Raw genomic sequence first — 14,897 nt, forward strand, 5'->3', positions numbered from 1 at the left:
TTGATACAGGATGCTTGGGGCTGGTGCACTGGGATGACACGGAGGGATGGTATGGGGAGGAAGATGGGAGGGGGTTCAGGATGGGGAACACATGTATGCCTGTGGCAGATTCATGTTGATGTGTAGCAGAACCAATACAATATTGTAAAGTAATTAGCCTCCAATTAAAATAAATAAATTTAAATTAAATAAAAAAGAAACAGGGTAGAAAAGCTGTCAGCCTCAGTTTTATCCTTTCTTAAGAAAGAAATTTTCTGCTAATCATTTTCCTGAAGGCATTTTTTACATATTTGCTCCTAAGGCTGTAAATTAAGGGATTTAACATAGGTATAATCAATGTATAGAACACAGAGGTCACTTTATCAATAGCCATTGAATGGACAGTGCCAGGGCACAAATAAATGAAGATCAGGGTACCATGGTAGATAGAGACCATGGTCAGATGGGAAGCACAAGTGGAGAATCCTTTTCTTCTTCCCTCGGCAGAACCTGTTTTAAGAATGGGTGCTATGATGAGGATATGAGAGAGGAGAACTATTAGAAGACAGAGGGCTTCCACTAAACTAGCAAAGACCACCAGTACAACGTCATGGATGTAAGTGTCAGTGCAGGACAGAGAGGAGAGAGGGGAGGTGTCACAAAAGAAATGGTTAATTTCACTGGAGCAGAAAGACAGGTGAAATATATTGCGGTGTGGACGATTGAGGTCATGGTGCCTCCCAGAAATACTCCAATTGCAAGCTGGCAACAAATCCTCTTGGACATAATAATGATGTAAAGAAGGGGTTACAGATGGCTATGTACTGGTCATAAGCCATGACTGTCAAGAGAAAAGACTCTATGTCCTCCAAATAGCAGAAGAAATATAACTGTGCAGCACAGCCATTGTAAGAAATGGTCTTCTTATCAGAAATTAAGCCCACAAGTAACTTGGGGGTTTGCAGGCATCTACGAAAGACAAGATGCAGAGAAAAAAGTACATAGGGGTGTGCAAAGGGGGACTGGCTGTGATTAATAAAATCATCCTAAGGTTGCCCATCAGGGTAACAGAGTAGATGGACAAAAACACAGCAAAAAGAGCACTCTGCAGTTCTGGGTGGTCACTGAATCCCAAGAGAAAGAACTGTATCTTCACAGTGCTGTTCTCCACCTCCATTCTCTGTAGGGTTTGTGGAGGTTGGAATTTTGACTGGGTACTGCTGTTTATAATAACCTGAAGAGTCAGAAAACAAATAAATATGAAAACGGCTGAAGTAATTAGAACACTAATTCTAAATCCACTTGGGCATCCTGGTAACCCCTAGGCATATGAACAGTAAGCACAGAAAATGTATGTATTTCCAGTTGAACTGATAACTTACTGCTTCTATTCCTTAAAGCTATCATTTTTCCACATCAAATGACACAGCATCAAACCAGTGGGTGAACTCTAACCTCTGAACCTCTTACTTTCATTTACTCTCTCAACTTTCACCAATGTGAATGATCATGGTTAATCACATTGCATATAGCACACTCAGTAACTCACTTCTGTTCCACTTTGCAGTATTTTTTTACTTGCACAACAAGTTAAAGTATTTCTATTTCAGTTAAAACCTTGCCTAGTTAGAGGAGTCAAAGTACTTTATCTCTCATACATTGAGAAGCACTTTGCCTCTGAGGAACAAAGGAACTTCTAAGAGTTGCTTGTAAAATAGAAAGAGAAAATATTCAGAATTAGTTACTGAATCAGTAACAGAATTAGTAACTGAATCCTAACTCTAATGCTCAGCAGTTGCAATTCTTTAGTCAGGCCAAGTAATCACTAAGTTTAAGTTTCATCATCATTAGTATGAAAATGACAGTGCCTGTCTCATCAAATTATATGTTAAATGATTTTCTTCTACAGTTAAATATCTTTAGCATCTCATTGATTCACCGTTCTAAAGTTGGCAACATATTAATAGTAGGTAGTACATCCATTTTTTATTTTTTAGATTATAAGCCAAGCTATGGAATCTAACTAGAGAAATTTTCATGCTTGGACAATTACTGAATTAATCCAGGCAATATAACGAGTATTCAGGAATATTTCAATGTTTAATGATAAATTGTAACAGATGTTTAAAAAGGGTCACCTACCCACTTCTCTTAATGATGCCTGCATTCTCTTGCCATTGCACTAGTCTACAGCTCTGTAAATTGTAAATAGCCCAGAGAAACACACATGATACTTGTTTATAGACAGGTACATTTTTTTCCAGAGACAACTGATTTGCTCTGTAGTGGAAAGGCAGTTTTGTATCTATTATCAGTTTATTTGTGAATTCCTGATTTATAATATTGTGATTCTTTGAATTATCTTTTGTAACATTTATAGCATCTTAATGAATAAAATAAGTAAAATCTTTTACATGTGCACATTTTATATAAGTACAAAGTTCATATGTACATATATAGAGAAAGTGAAAGTCGCTCAGTCATGTCTGACTCTTTGTGACCCCATGGACAATACAATCCATGGAATTCTCCAGGCCAGAATACTGCAGTGGGTAGCCTTTCCCTTCTCCAGGGGATCTTCCCAACCCAGGGATTTAACCCAGATGTCCTGTATTATAGGTGGATTCTTTATCAGCTGAGCCACCAGGGAAGCCCATATATATGTATATCTATATATAGACATACATATATATACATTTTATGTCATATATAATGTGTATATATATATATATATATCATGCATATATAATTCTTCCTTAACAACCTACATCACACACAGCTCCTACAAGTTCAGCATTTGCATAATGTCTGATTTGAATATATTTTCATTTTCATTTTATATACTCTATCCCAGATTATGATCTAACCACATTACCAAAATCTTATCCTCCTGTTTTTTCTCAATTTGTTCCAGATTTTTAATAAAAGTGAATGTCTTTTGAAACTTTTCGTACATTTAGAATTAATAGGCATAATGCAACTATTTACCAAGCTATTCTTTGGGTATAGAAAATCAACTATGTATACAATTATGATTGAGGATTCTGGATTACTTAATGTCTATTTTTCTACATTTGTTCTGTTAGCTAAATTAACAGCTTCCCAGGTCACTTGAGTAGTAAGGAATCTGTCTGCCAATGCAGGAGATGAAAGAGATAAATTAGAGTAAATGTGAAAATCTGGCATGGATACATTGCCATCTTATAATTTTCAAAGTGCTTTCTCATCTAACTTAATTCTCACAGCTCTTTAAAATATGTTGGCCACCTCTACTGAAGAGGAACTGATGATTTCAACCCAGTTAACAATCCAGGATTGCATAACTTTGCAATCAAAGAGTCAGGGCCAGAGTTTGGACATTCTGGATCACTGGGCACTCTTCAATAGATACTACCTCCCCAGAAATGGAAATGTTAGAGACAGTGTTACTTAAAAGATTAGCATAACCAAGACAGTTATTCCTCAAAACTTAATGTGCTGAATTGGATATAGGGCTATCAGCTTAAAGCTAGCATAAATCTTGATTTAGAGTTTGTGCTCCAACAGGTTTACATCTTTTGACACAGTATCAGAGAAGATGTGCTGTGGTGGTTGAACGCTTGGACGACAGAGCCAGTGTGTCTGGCTCTTCCACCTCATATTTGTATGACTTCAGCAAAATTTCAACAACTATATGATTTCATTTTCTGATATGTACATTACGTATTATAGTGACACTTGTCTACAGGGTAATGATGAGGATTAAATGAGCTAATATGTGTATTTTCAACAGTGTTTTTCACACAGCGAATATTCAATGTGTGATGTGTGTGTGCTTAGTGTGTCCACCTCTTTGCAACCCCATGGATTTTAGCCCATGAAGCTCCTCTGTCCATGGAATTTTCCAGGCAATAATGCTGGAGTGGGTTGCCACTTCCTCCTCCAGGGGATCTTCCCAACCCAGGGATCAAACTCAAATTTCTTCTGCCCCCTGCATTGACAGGTGGATGCTATACCACTGCGCCACCTTGGAAGCTAATATTATTAAGCTATTGAGGCAAGTTTGAACTTCTTGAGAAATTAATATTTATTATTTTATTATCAACCAGGATTCCTTTTTCCTCTAAGCAAAGGGTTAAGCAAAGAAGGGAAGCATCATTGATCTAATAGTTAATTCATTGGAATTATACTTTTATGAAATACAGATGGCTTCCTCCTTAGAAAATATTAACTCTTCTTGAATGATAGCCCATCTGCTTTGTTCTGCAAACATAGAGACAAGACTGTCTATTGACTAAGGAGTGAGCAATTGCCACTCTCTGAAGGCAAGAAAAAATACAATTATATCTTTTCTGAGCTATTGTTTCTTTTGTAATAATGAAAAATGACTATTCAAAGGTGAAAGTGAAAGTGAAGTGGTGTCTGACTCTTTGAGACCCTATGGACCGTAGCCTACCAGGCTGCTCCATCCGTAGGATTCTCCAGGCAAGAGTACTGGAGTGGGTTGCCATTTTCTTCTCCAGGGGATCTTCCCAAACCAGGGATCAACTCGGGGTCTCCTGCATTGTAGGTGGAGACATCAAATAAAGAGACTCATCTTTAGGGACAACGTTTAAATAAGCTTGAGGCTTTGACCATGAGAAACAAACACTTCTTTGCGAGGTGTTTTTCTGCGAAACCTCGTATTTCTATTCACAGATGTACAGGACCTGAAGAGAACAATTTATATAGAGAACATTAAGTGTAATAATATTTCAAGTTTATTACACACTTCAAGTCTGAAAGAAAATTTCAAGATTCAAAAAAGAAATATAAAAGCTAAATAGAACAAATGGAAAGGGAAAATAATACAGGAAATAAAAAACAGACACCATTTAGGAGCCAACTACTATGTTTCTATGTACTTGGCAGGTGAGCAGGAAAACAGGATTTTGGAAGAGTTTAGCAAAATTCTATTAGCAAAATATCTATTCTTGCAGGAATTTCTCTTTGTTGATACTAGTCACTACTTAATTTTTTTTCTACTCCCTTAAAAACATTCTTCTAACCTCACCCCTGTGCTGTTACGTGGGTGTTGATAATTGATGCCATCAATGCAATACTGTAAGAGGAGATGGACAATATAATAAACAGATTGAGTCAGCCTTAATGGATATGTACATGCTTTAAAAAGAAATAATAGGTGATTAGAACAGTGTTAACATTTAGATTCTTTTTTTTTTAATTTAATTTTATTTTTAAACTTTACATAACTGTATTAGTTTTGCCAAATATCAAAATGAATCCGCCACAGGTATACATGTGTTCCCCATCCTGAACCCTCCTCCCTCCTCCCTCCCCATACCATCCCTCTGGGTTGTCCCAGTGCACCAGCCCCAAGCATCCAGTATCGTGCATCGAACCTGGACTGGCAACTCGTTTCATACATGATATTTTACATGTTTCAATGCCATTCTCCCAAATCTTCCCACCCTCTCCCTCTCCCACAGAGTCCATAAGACTGTTCTATACATCAGTGTCTCTTTTGCTGTCTCGTACAGCAATGGTTGTTGTTACCATCTTTCTAAATTCCATATATGTGCGTTAGTATACTGTATTGGTGTTTTTCTTTCTGGCTTACTTCACTCTGTATAATAGGCTCCAGTTTCATCCACCTCATTAGAACTGATTCAAATGTATGATTGAGACCCCCCGCCGCGGGTCCCAGCAGCTCGGGCGGCGGGAGGAGCGGCAGCGGTCAGGCTACCCCGCTTCGCGAAGGCTCTCGGCGCGCCGCGGCCCTTAGGCACCCGGCTCTCGCCCGCCCCGTCGCCACGATGCCCAAGAGGAAGGTCAGCTCCGCCGAGGGGGCAGCGAAGGAGGAGCCCAAGAGGTGGTCGGCGAGGTTGTCAGCTAAACCGGCTCCTGTAAAAGTGGAAACGAAGCCAAAAAAGGCGGCGGGAAAGGATAAATCTTCAGACAAAAAAGTGCAAACAAAAGGGAAAAGAGGAGCAAAGGGAAAACAGGCGGAAGTGGCCAACCAGGAGACTAAAGAAGACTTACCTGCAGAAAATGGAGAGACTAAAAACGAGGAGAGCCCAGCCTCTGATGAAGCAGAAGAGAAAGAAGCCAAGTCTGATTAATAACCACACACCGAGTTCCTGTCAGTGGTCCCTGTTTCCCTTCTTGTACAATCCAGAGGAATATTTTTATCAACTATTTTGTAAATGCAAGTTTTTTAGTAGCTCTAGAAACATTTTTAAAAAGGAGGGAATCCCACCTCATCCCATTTTTTAAGTGTAAATGCTTTTTTTTAAGAGGTGAAATCATTTGCTGGTTGTTTATTTTTTGGTACAACCAGAAAATAGTGGGATATTGGAAACGGGAGGCTTTGATTGTCTTGGGTGTCAGCTTAACATTCCATAGATGGGGGTAGCTTTTATATCCTGTAACACAAAACCATACTAAATGACAGTTGGAGTCAGTTGTGCATTTAATGTCTTGAACACTTTAAATTACTTCTCTTCCCATATTGTTTTGGTAGAATTATTTCCTACAGCAAACCACTTTTTGATCTTGGCTCTCCTGGTCAGAATTTTGTGCACTATACTATAACATCTTTGGTCGTGGTAGTCCAGTTTTCCTAGTAACTTGGTTAATGTGCTGTGAACGATTGACAGTTTGGGTATGTAGTGTATATGATATTAAATTGTGAATCAGTGGGACTTATGATGTAACAACGTATCAATATTTGAAGATATTGGTACTTGATATCCTGTTAAGAAAAGTTTGCTCCAAATTTTAAGCTGGAAAGTCACTGGAATAACTGTTAAGAATAATAACTACATGATATTTTAGATTTTTGGTACATATGTGAAGAATTGTGTACAAATGGAAATGTCTGTGTAGTGATCCTCAAAACAACCAATAAAATCTCAGTTATAAAAGAAAAAAAAAAAACAAAAAAAAAACAAATGTATGATTGAGAAGATGCAAGAAAGGTTTAACAAGGACTTAGAAGAAATAAAAAAGAGTCAATATATAATGAATAATGCAATAAGTGAAATTTGAAACATTTAGATTCTTAATCAGAGTCCAATATAGTGAGAATTGTTTTAATATCATGTGTCAAATGTTTGGGCTTCTTTGCTGCTATTGTTTTTGTTAGACATACCTTGATCATTTAAAACTTGTGTTACTCGGGAATATTTATTATCAAACTATCAGTTTCTACCTGTAGAATAAGTGACAATGAACTTAAAAGAACGTAAAATCCCATCAAGTTCTAATCCCCTGGGATTAAGATAAGGTCACTATCTTTTTCATTCACCTTCTCTCTATACTGTGTCAGCAGTGGTTCATTTTTCACAGGAAAAGTCAATTTTGATACTTAAAAGAGAAAAATTGATCTACTGCATTATTTTTTAATAATCTGATTTGAATGGCCTTCTGTGTTCGTAGAAGAAATTTGTTCTTTCCTCAGGAAGACTGCTGTTCTCTAGGATAATTCAAGACCTTTTATATTTCTCTGAGGCTGTTGAGACTAGTTTTCTGATTGCACATCAGATCCCAGGAACACACACTGATACCCAATTCCCAGTGGGAATATTTACCTGCATAATTACACTTCTACTGAGAAATTGTTTAAACACAAAATTAAGTGATGTCATATGTTTTTCTACACATTAAGAATGTCTCAGGGAAACATATTATTATATTATGGCTCACAAAATGGTATGTTATTATATGTAAAATTGTATTATATATTTGCTATCTAATTTTATTTAGCCTGCTTAAAGCAATTTATCAAACAATTAACAGGCTATACTAGGATCGTGGAATAAACTGGTACAGCCTCAAATTCGGAGAAGGCGATGGCACCCCACTCCAGTACTCTTGCCTGGAAAATCCCATGGATGGAGGAGCCTGATAGGCTGCAGTCCATGGGGTCGCTAAGAGTCGGACACGACTGAGCAACTTCACTTTCAGTTTTTACATTCATGCATTGGAGAAGGAAATGGCAACCCACTCCAGTGTTCTTGCCTGGAGAATCCCAGGGAAGGGGGAGCCTGGTGGGCTGCTGTCTATGGGGTCACACAGAGTCGGACACGACTGAAGTGACTTAGCAGCTTAGCAGCCTTAAATTGGTGCAGTGATGCTCAGGCCAAAGCTGTGACAGCATCTTTGAGGAGGAAGAGCAGGAAGAGAAAGACTCTGAGTTCGGGAGCTTCTGATGATTCAGTGACAATGGACTCTCCCACAGGAGTGCTTTCTATTATATGTCAAATCTGGGAAACCAAGTGACAAATTTTGTGTTTCTTCTGAAAAAAAAAAAAAAAAAAAAGAAGAAGGGGGAAAACATGTTTATATTAACTTCAGAAAATTATAGGCATCAAACACTGTCTTTTTTTTTTTTTTGGCTTTATTTTTATTTTTATTGAACATGTTTTAAAATGCAATCATCAAATAATTCAAAATGTTCAATATTCCAGTGGATCTCACTGACTAAAAGATTAAAATTCAAGTATGAGCAGAAATCAATGTAATTCCTAACTTTAATCTATCACTAAATTGAGCTGATAAATTCAATTAGATATTTTGTTGGACCTTGAAACATAATCAGTGATCTAATTTAGAGCCTGATGGAGATGGACTCTTTCTTTGGGAAATGTCCTAAGTCTGCCAAAGTAGGGTGACAGCTTTTATGATCCTATATAATCCAAGCTAATTGTTTTATTCAGTTATCAGTCACATAAATTTGCAGTAGGTTTGTACAATTCCCTTGTTGGGGAGTATGACCCATCTCTTTGAAATTAGTGGCTCATAAGGACAGTTACCAGAGAAGGCGATGGCACCCCACTCCAGTACTCTTGCCTGGAAAATCCCATGGATGGAGGAGCCTGGTGGGCTGCAGTCCATGGGGTCACTAAGATCGGACACGACTGAGCGACTTCACTTTCACTTTTCACTTTCATGCATTGGAGAAGGAAATGGCAACCCACTTCAGTGTTCTTGCCTGGAGAATCCCAGGGACGGGGGAGCCTGGTGGGCTGCCGTCTATGGGGTCGCACAGAGTCGGACACGACTGAAGCGACTTAGCAGCAAGGACAGTTACATTTCGAATTGTGCAGAATATACAAAAGAGAATTTCAATATATGCTGAAGATTATCATCATTTTTACCTATCAAATTAACAAAGGGATTTAATTAATTACAATAGTAGTGGTCAGTGTCGATAAGGACTGAGAAAGCTGTAACTCTGGTATACATTTTTCTGGAAAGCCACTGGTAACATATTTCCCAAGTCTTAGCCTTGAAAACCATAAAAGCTATATGAGTTTTTAATGAGATTTTTTTTTTCTTGACAGTGAAAATGGGTCTCCCCGTCATGTCCAACTCTTTGTGACCCCCATGGGCTGTAGCCTGCCAGGCTCCTCTGTACATGGAATTCTCCAGGCAAGAATATAGGAGTGGGTAGCCATTCCTTTCTCCAGGAGATCTTCCCAACCCAGGGATTGAACTCAGGTCTCCCACATTGCAGGTGGACTTATTATTTGTTAGTTATTAAAAGAAATAATTTAATTACATTTTGATAAAATTGAGAAAAAACTATCTCCAAAGCTACAATGTAACATTGTTTAGAATTCTAACTATAGGGAAAGTTAACAGTAAAAAAATATAACTTTTTTTTTTAAAACTATGGGGCATCATATCTTGGGTAGAAAATTATCATGTTATTTAAAATTATGGTTTTGCATTTTTAAAAATATGGTTAATTAAAAAAAATAAAGATATCAAATTGCCCATGTAGTGTATATATGCAGATGTAAGTGAAGATGTATATGTAGAGGTATTAATGCACAGAGATTTCATATGTTATCACTCTCATTTGGCTACAACCCTAAAAAGATAACTCCTTTATCCATATTAAGAAAGGCAACTAAAGACTTCCCCAAGGTCTCTCATGTACTACAGGGCAGTTTCTATGTGAGTAGGATCTACCATTCGGACATTTTCCTGAGGAAAAAAACAAATGAAAATCGAGCAATTTTATTCTCTGCCCTCCTTCCTAGCAGCAGGAGAATTATACATGCTTTCATATATACAGTAATGAGATTGAGTCAAGTACTGGAAATCTTGGTATTCAGTATAACTGGTGTATTCTCCATGCACGCATGCCAAGTCACTCAGTCGTGTCCGACTCTTTGAGACCCCATGGACTGTGGCCCGTCAGGCTCCTCTGTTCATGGGGTTCTCCATGCAAGAATCCTGGAGAGGGTTGCCATGCCGTCCTCCAGGGGATCTTCCAGACCCTGCGATTGAACCCAAGTCTTTTACTTCTCTTGCACTGGCAGGTGGGTTCTTTACCACTAGTGCCACCTGGGAAGTGCATATTCTCCATACCTTGAACTAATTTCCTTAACATTGAAAATTCTCCAATTCTTTAAATTGAAAACATATCACTTTCAAACAACAAATCAAAGCAAAACAAAACAAAAACAAATTGTAGCAACAGTAGCAACAAAAATGGAGTGATTTGCCTACTTCAGAGTTAAAACAGAAAAACCAACTTGGAAAATTTCCTTCCTTAAGTTTTAGACTAATAAGAAGAAGCTGCTACTGCTACTGCTAAATCACCTCAGTCGTGTCCAACTCTGTGCGACCCCATAGAGGGCAGCCCACTAGGCTCCGCTGTCTCTGGGATTCTCCAGGCAAGAATACTGGAGTGGGTTGCCATTTCCTTCTCCAATCCAGGAAAGTGAAAAGTGAAAGTAAAGTCGCTCAGTCGTGTCGGACTCTTAGCGACCCCATGGACTGGAGCCTACCAAGCTCCTCCATCCATGGGATTTTCCAGGCAAGAGTACTGGAGTGGGGTGCCATTGCTTTCTCTGAAGAAGAAGCTAATCCATGATAAACCCATAGCTTCATCATTTTACTCCCTCTTTATTCTTAGTGATATTTCTTGTTCTAAAGTCTACTTTCTACTTTGTTTTATATCAATATATTCATGCATGAGATGCTTTCTGCCATTGTATATTTAACTCAATACATTATCATAATTAAGATTTCTTTAGAAGCAGTTTAAGTCACTCATTTTAGAGGCACATGAGTTTAAAAAATGAGTAACATCAATGTAAATTATACTCTACAGCAGCTATAGGAGTTACCAAAAATGAATTGAAATCTAAAGATAAATAATAGAAGAATATGGAATTTTACATCAGTATTTATTGAAGAGCATCAATGCCTGTAATGTTGCCATATTAAATATTTCTCTTGATTATGCCACACACTAATTTTTAAATCATGATCAGAGGACTTAAGTAATATGTATTTCCATTTTTTCAGAATAAGAATAAAGGAATTGTGTCCCTGAATCAATCAAAAAAATTAGTCATCCTTTGTCAAGATAGAGAAGAAACATGAAAATTTATGCCCTGAAAATGGATTGTTTATTACTGATTTGAGTCAAGATTAATATAACATTTCTGCTACTTTCCACTGATATTCTAGTTAATGTAAATATCAAGCAATGATTTATAGAAGAATATATTTTATTTATGAATATATAAAATAATATTGGTTATCACTACATATCAAAATGTTAACCAGAAAAAAGTGATTTACATAATTCATCTTTTTAAGTTTGAAATCATATAAGCATTTGAAATTACCCCATTGAACTGTTTTCAAGTTTTTACTTCATCCTCATGAAAATAGAATTATTTCTCTTAATATTTTTCTCAAAAGATTTGGAATTTCATTCAGACACAAAGATTATAGAACAGAAAACAGATGTGTAAGTAATTCTAGCAAAACTGATGAGGCAACAGATGAAAGAAAATATAAATATGATTGCTAATTTCAAATTAGATACATGTACCTATGAGGGTGAAAGTGAAAGTTGCTCAGTCATGTCCAAATCTTTGCAACCCCATGGACCACAGTTCATGGAATTCTCCAGGCCAGAATACTGGACTGAGTAGCCTTTCCCTTCTCCAGTGGATCTTCCCGACCCAGGAATCGAACCTGGATTTCCTGCTTTGCAGGTGGATTCTTTACCAACTGAGCTATCAGGGAAGCCCCTAAATATTACATTGCTTAGAGGAAAATGTAATCCTCCCTGATATATATGGTTATATAGATTAGATTATTTCTATGTTTAGATTATACTTAAAAATTAGAGCTATTTTAAAGCAATGTTCAAGTCCCAGGAAAGCTATTAGCTCTCAATTTTTACAGCAAATCTACTCAATTGTTTTATGGAGACTTTCTAGAGAGTCCTGTTAAAGAGAACTAAGATACAGGCTTGATCAAACTGCCATGTGAAGTAATAATATATGTATAATGATTGGTAAGTGATAGACAGACAACACAAAACATACAACACATATAAAGTATCTTTGTTTTGTTCTCAGTATTTCAAGAAGCAAGCTAATTTTCTTAAGCCTCTTCTAAATTCTTTCATTCTCTATACTGAAACTTTCTTCCAAAATAAGTTAGAATTGTAGCTTCAATGTATGCAAAATTTTATTTCTTCAAGCACCTAGCAAGATACCTTGTAGGCATATGACATGAAATAATAGCTTAAAATATGTTTGAATCATTGACTCTTGACCACAATGTTCTTTCAGTTCAGTTCAGTTCATTTCAGTCGCTCAGTCGTTTCCGACTGTTAGCAACCCCATGAAATGCAGCATACCAGGCCTCCCTGTTCATCACCAAATCCCGGAGTTTACTCAAACTCATGTCCATCAAGTCGGTGTTGCCATCCAGCCATCTCATCCTCTGTGGTCCCCTTCTCCTCCTGCCCTCAGTCCTTCCCAGCATCAGGGTCTTTTCCAATGAGTCAACTCTTCGCATGAGGTGGTCTAAGTATTGGAGTTTCAGCTTCAGCATCAGTCCCTCCAATGAACACCCAGGACTGATCTCCTTTAGAATGGACTGGTTGGATCTCCTTGCAGTCCAAGGGACTCTCAAGAGTCTTCTCCAACACCACAGTTCAAAAGCATCAATTCTTTGGCGCTCAGCTTTCTTCACAGTCCAACTCTCACTTTCAAGTAAAACTTTTGTCATTCTCTTTTATTTCTCTTTAAAAATCTGTCTATCCTTCAAGGCCAAGTAAAAGATGCATGATAGCCATAAATGATTTTGTACAGTCTCTTCCCACCAACTGTATTATGATATTAACTAACACCACTGGCTTGGGAGGTTCCTGAAAGTAAAACTATATCTTTCCCTGTCATCTATTCACTAAATTTAAAGTATAAAATTGGTCATTTATTTAAGACTACTTTTTAGTCATCAGGAAAAAAGTAATAACAGAACTAGAGTTTACAGCACACGTACAATATGTTTGATATATTATCTATATTCTTTTGTTCTATATACCACTTTATGAACAAAATAATATTAAACTGGTTTTGTAGATAATGACTGAGTCAGGTCAATCCATCTTCTCTGACTTAGTTAGTCAGAACTAGGTATAGTCTCCTGATCTAAAATTCATATTTTTTCCATTGTGGTTTTTGTTTTTCAAATCTAAAGTTATTTTTTAAGTGAATTTTTGACATAATCCATTCAAAATCAGAAAAGTGTTCTTTAATAACCAAAGTAAATATTTAGCAGTTGCATGCCTTCAATGTGAAAACAATTTTGTTTTCATTAGTTTGCTGACTGTGTCCTTGACCCCCTTATTTCTCAGACTGTAGATCAGGGGATTCAACATGGGGATGACCACCGTGTAAAACACAGACGCCACTTTGACTGTGTGCCTGGAGGGTGTGGAGCTGGGCACAGAGTAGAGGAAGAGGATGGCGCCGGGGAAGATGCCGATGGCGTCAGGCGGGAGGCGCGGGTGGAGGAGGCTTTGTGACGACCAGCAGCTGACTGCGTCTTTAGGTGGCGACAACAGTGAGCACGCAGGACGTGAGAGTGACGAGCAACGTGATCACCTCATTAAAGGTGGCAACAGGGAAAAGCAGCGGCTGGCTGAGAGAAGGATCAGAATAACAGAGGGACAGCAAGAAAGAAAGCTCACAGAAGTGATTGATTGTGTTGAAACTGTGAAAAGATAATTTGACAGCAGAACACGTGAGAGTCAAGGAGCAAGCTACTCCCCATGTATATGACGTGACCACTAACATGGCACAGAGTCTCTGGCACATGACGACTGTGTAGAGCAGAGGGTTGCAAATAGCCACGAAGCCGTCATAGGCCATCACAGCAAACAGAATTAATTCAGTCACCACAAGCGTGCAAACGAGAAAGAACTGCACCATACATCTCCCAAATGAAATGCTTAGTCTTCTGCAAGTAGGTTCACCAGCATCTTGGGAGCAATGATGGAAGAATAGCAGAAATCCACAAACAAGAGGTGGCTGAGAAAAAAGTACATGGGGGTGTGCAGTTTGGGGTTAACTTTGATGATGACCATCATCCCAAGGTTGCCTGCTATGCTGAAGTGGTAGATGGCCAGAAATACCAGGAAGAGGGGGGCTTGCAGTTCTGGGTAGTCTGAGAACCCAAGAGGGCGAATGTGGCCCCAATGGTTATATTTCTCTTGGTCAGAGACATTCTTCCTGATGGACAGATCTGAACATCTGTCTTGGAAATAATATATTAGGAGAGTGACTGACACATCTATTTGCCATGAAGTGATGGGACCAGATGCCATGATCTTCATTTTCTGAATGTTGAGCTTTAAGCCAACTGTTTCACTTTCCACTTTCACTTTCATCAAGAGGCTTTTTAGTTCCTCTTCACTTTCTGCCATAAGGGTGGTATCATCAGCATATCTGAGGTTATTGATATTTCTTCCAGCAATCTTGATTCCAGCTTGTGCTTCTCCCAGCCCAGCATTTCTCATGATGTACTCTGCATATAAGTTAAATAAGCAGGGTGAAAATACAGTACTTGGATGCAATCTCAAAAACGACAGAATGATCTCTGTTCATTTC

At 38.0% G+C, this 14,897-nt stretch overlaps 1 protein-coding gene and 2 pseudogenes across 1 annotated transcript; 1 reads left to right on the plus strand and 2 right to left on the minus strand.

The window, feature by feature from the left end:
• Window positions 1–238: 238 nt before the first annotated feature.
• LOC123333583 lies at window positions 239–1,189 on the minus strand (annotated as a pseudogene).
• A 4,570-nt stretch (window positions 1,190–5,759) lies between these two features.
• Window positions 5,760–6,897, plus strand: LOC112582789 (non-histone chromosomal protein HMG-14). The gene has a single exon (XM_044943336.2). It carries the CDS (start codon window positions 5,775–5,777, stop codon window positions 6,078–6,080), a length of 306 nt encoding a protein of 101 aa, XP_044799271.2. The 5' UTR covers window positions 5,760–5,774; the 3' UTR covers window positions 6,081–6,897.
• Window positions 6,898–12,933: 6,036 nt separating this feature from the next.
• LOC112582790 lies at window positions 12,934–14,693 on the minus strand (annotated as a pseudogene).
• Between the last annotated feature and the right edge of the window lie 204 nt (window positions 14,694–14,897).

Source organism: Bubalus bubalis, chromosome 5 (genome assembly GCF_019923935.1).
Source record: "Bubalus bubalis isolate 160015118507 breed Murrah chromosome 5, NDDB_SH_1, whole genome shotgun sequence".
Lineage (NCBI taxonomy): Eukaryota > Metazoa > Chordata > Mammalia > Artiodactyla > Bovidae > Bubalus > Bubalus bubalis.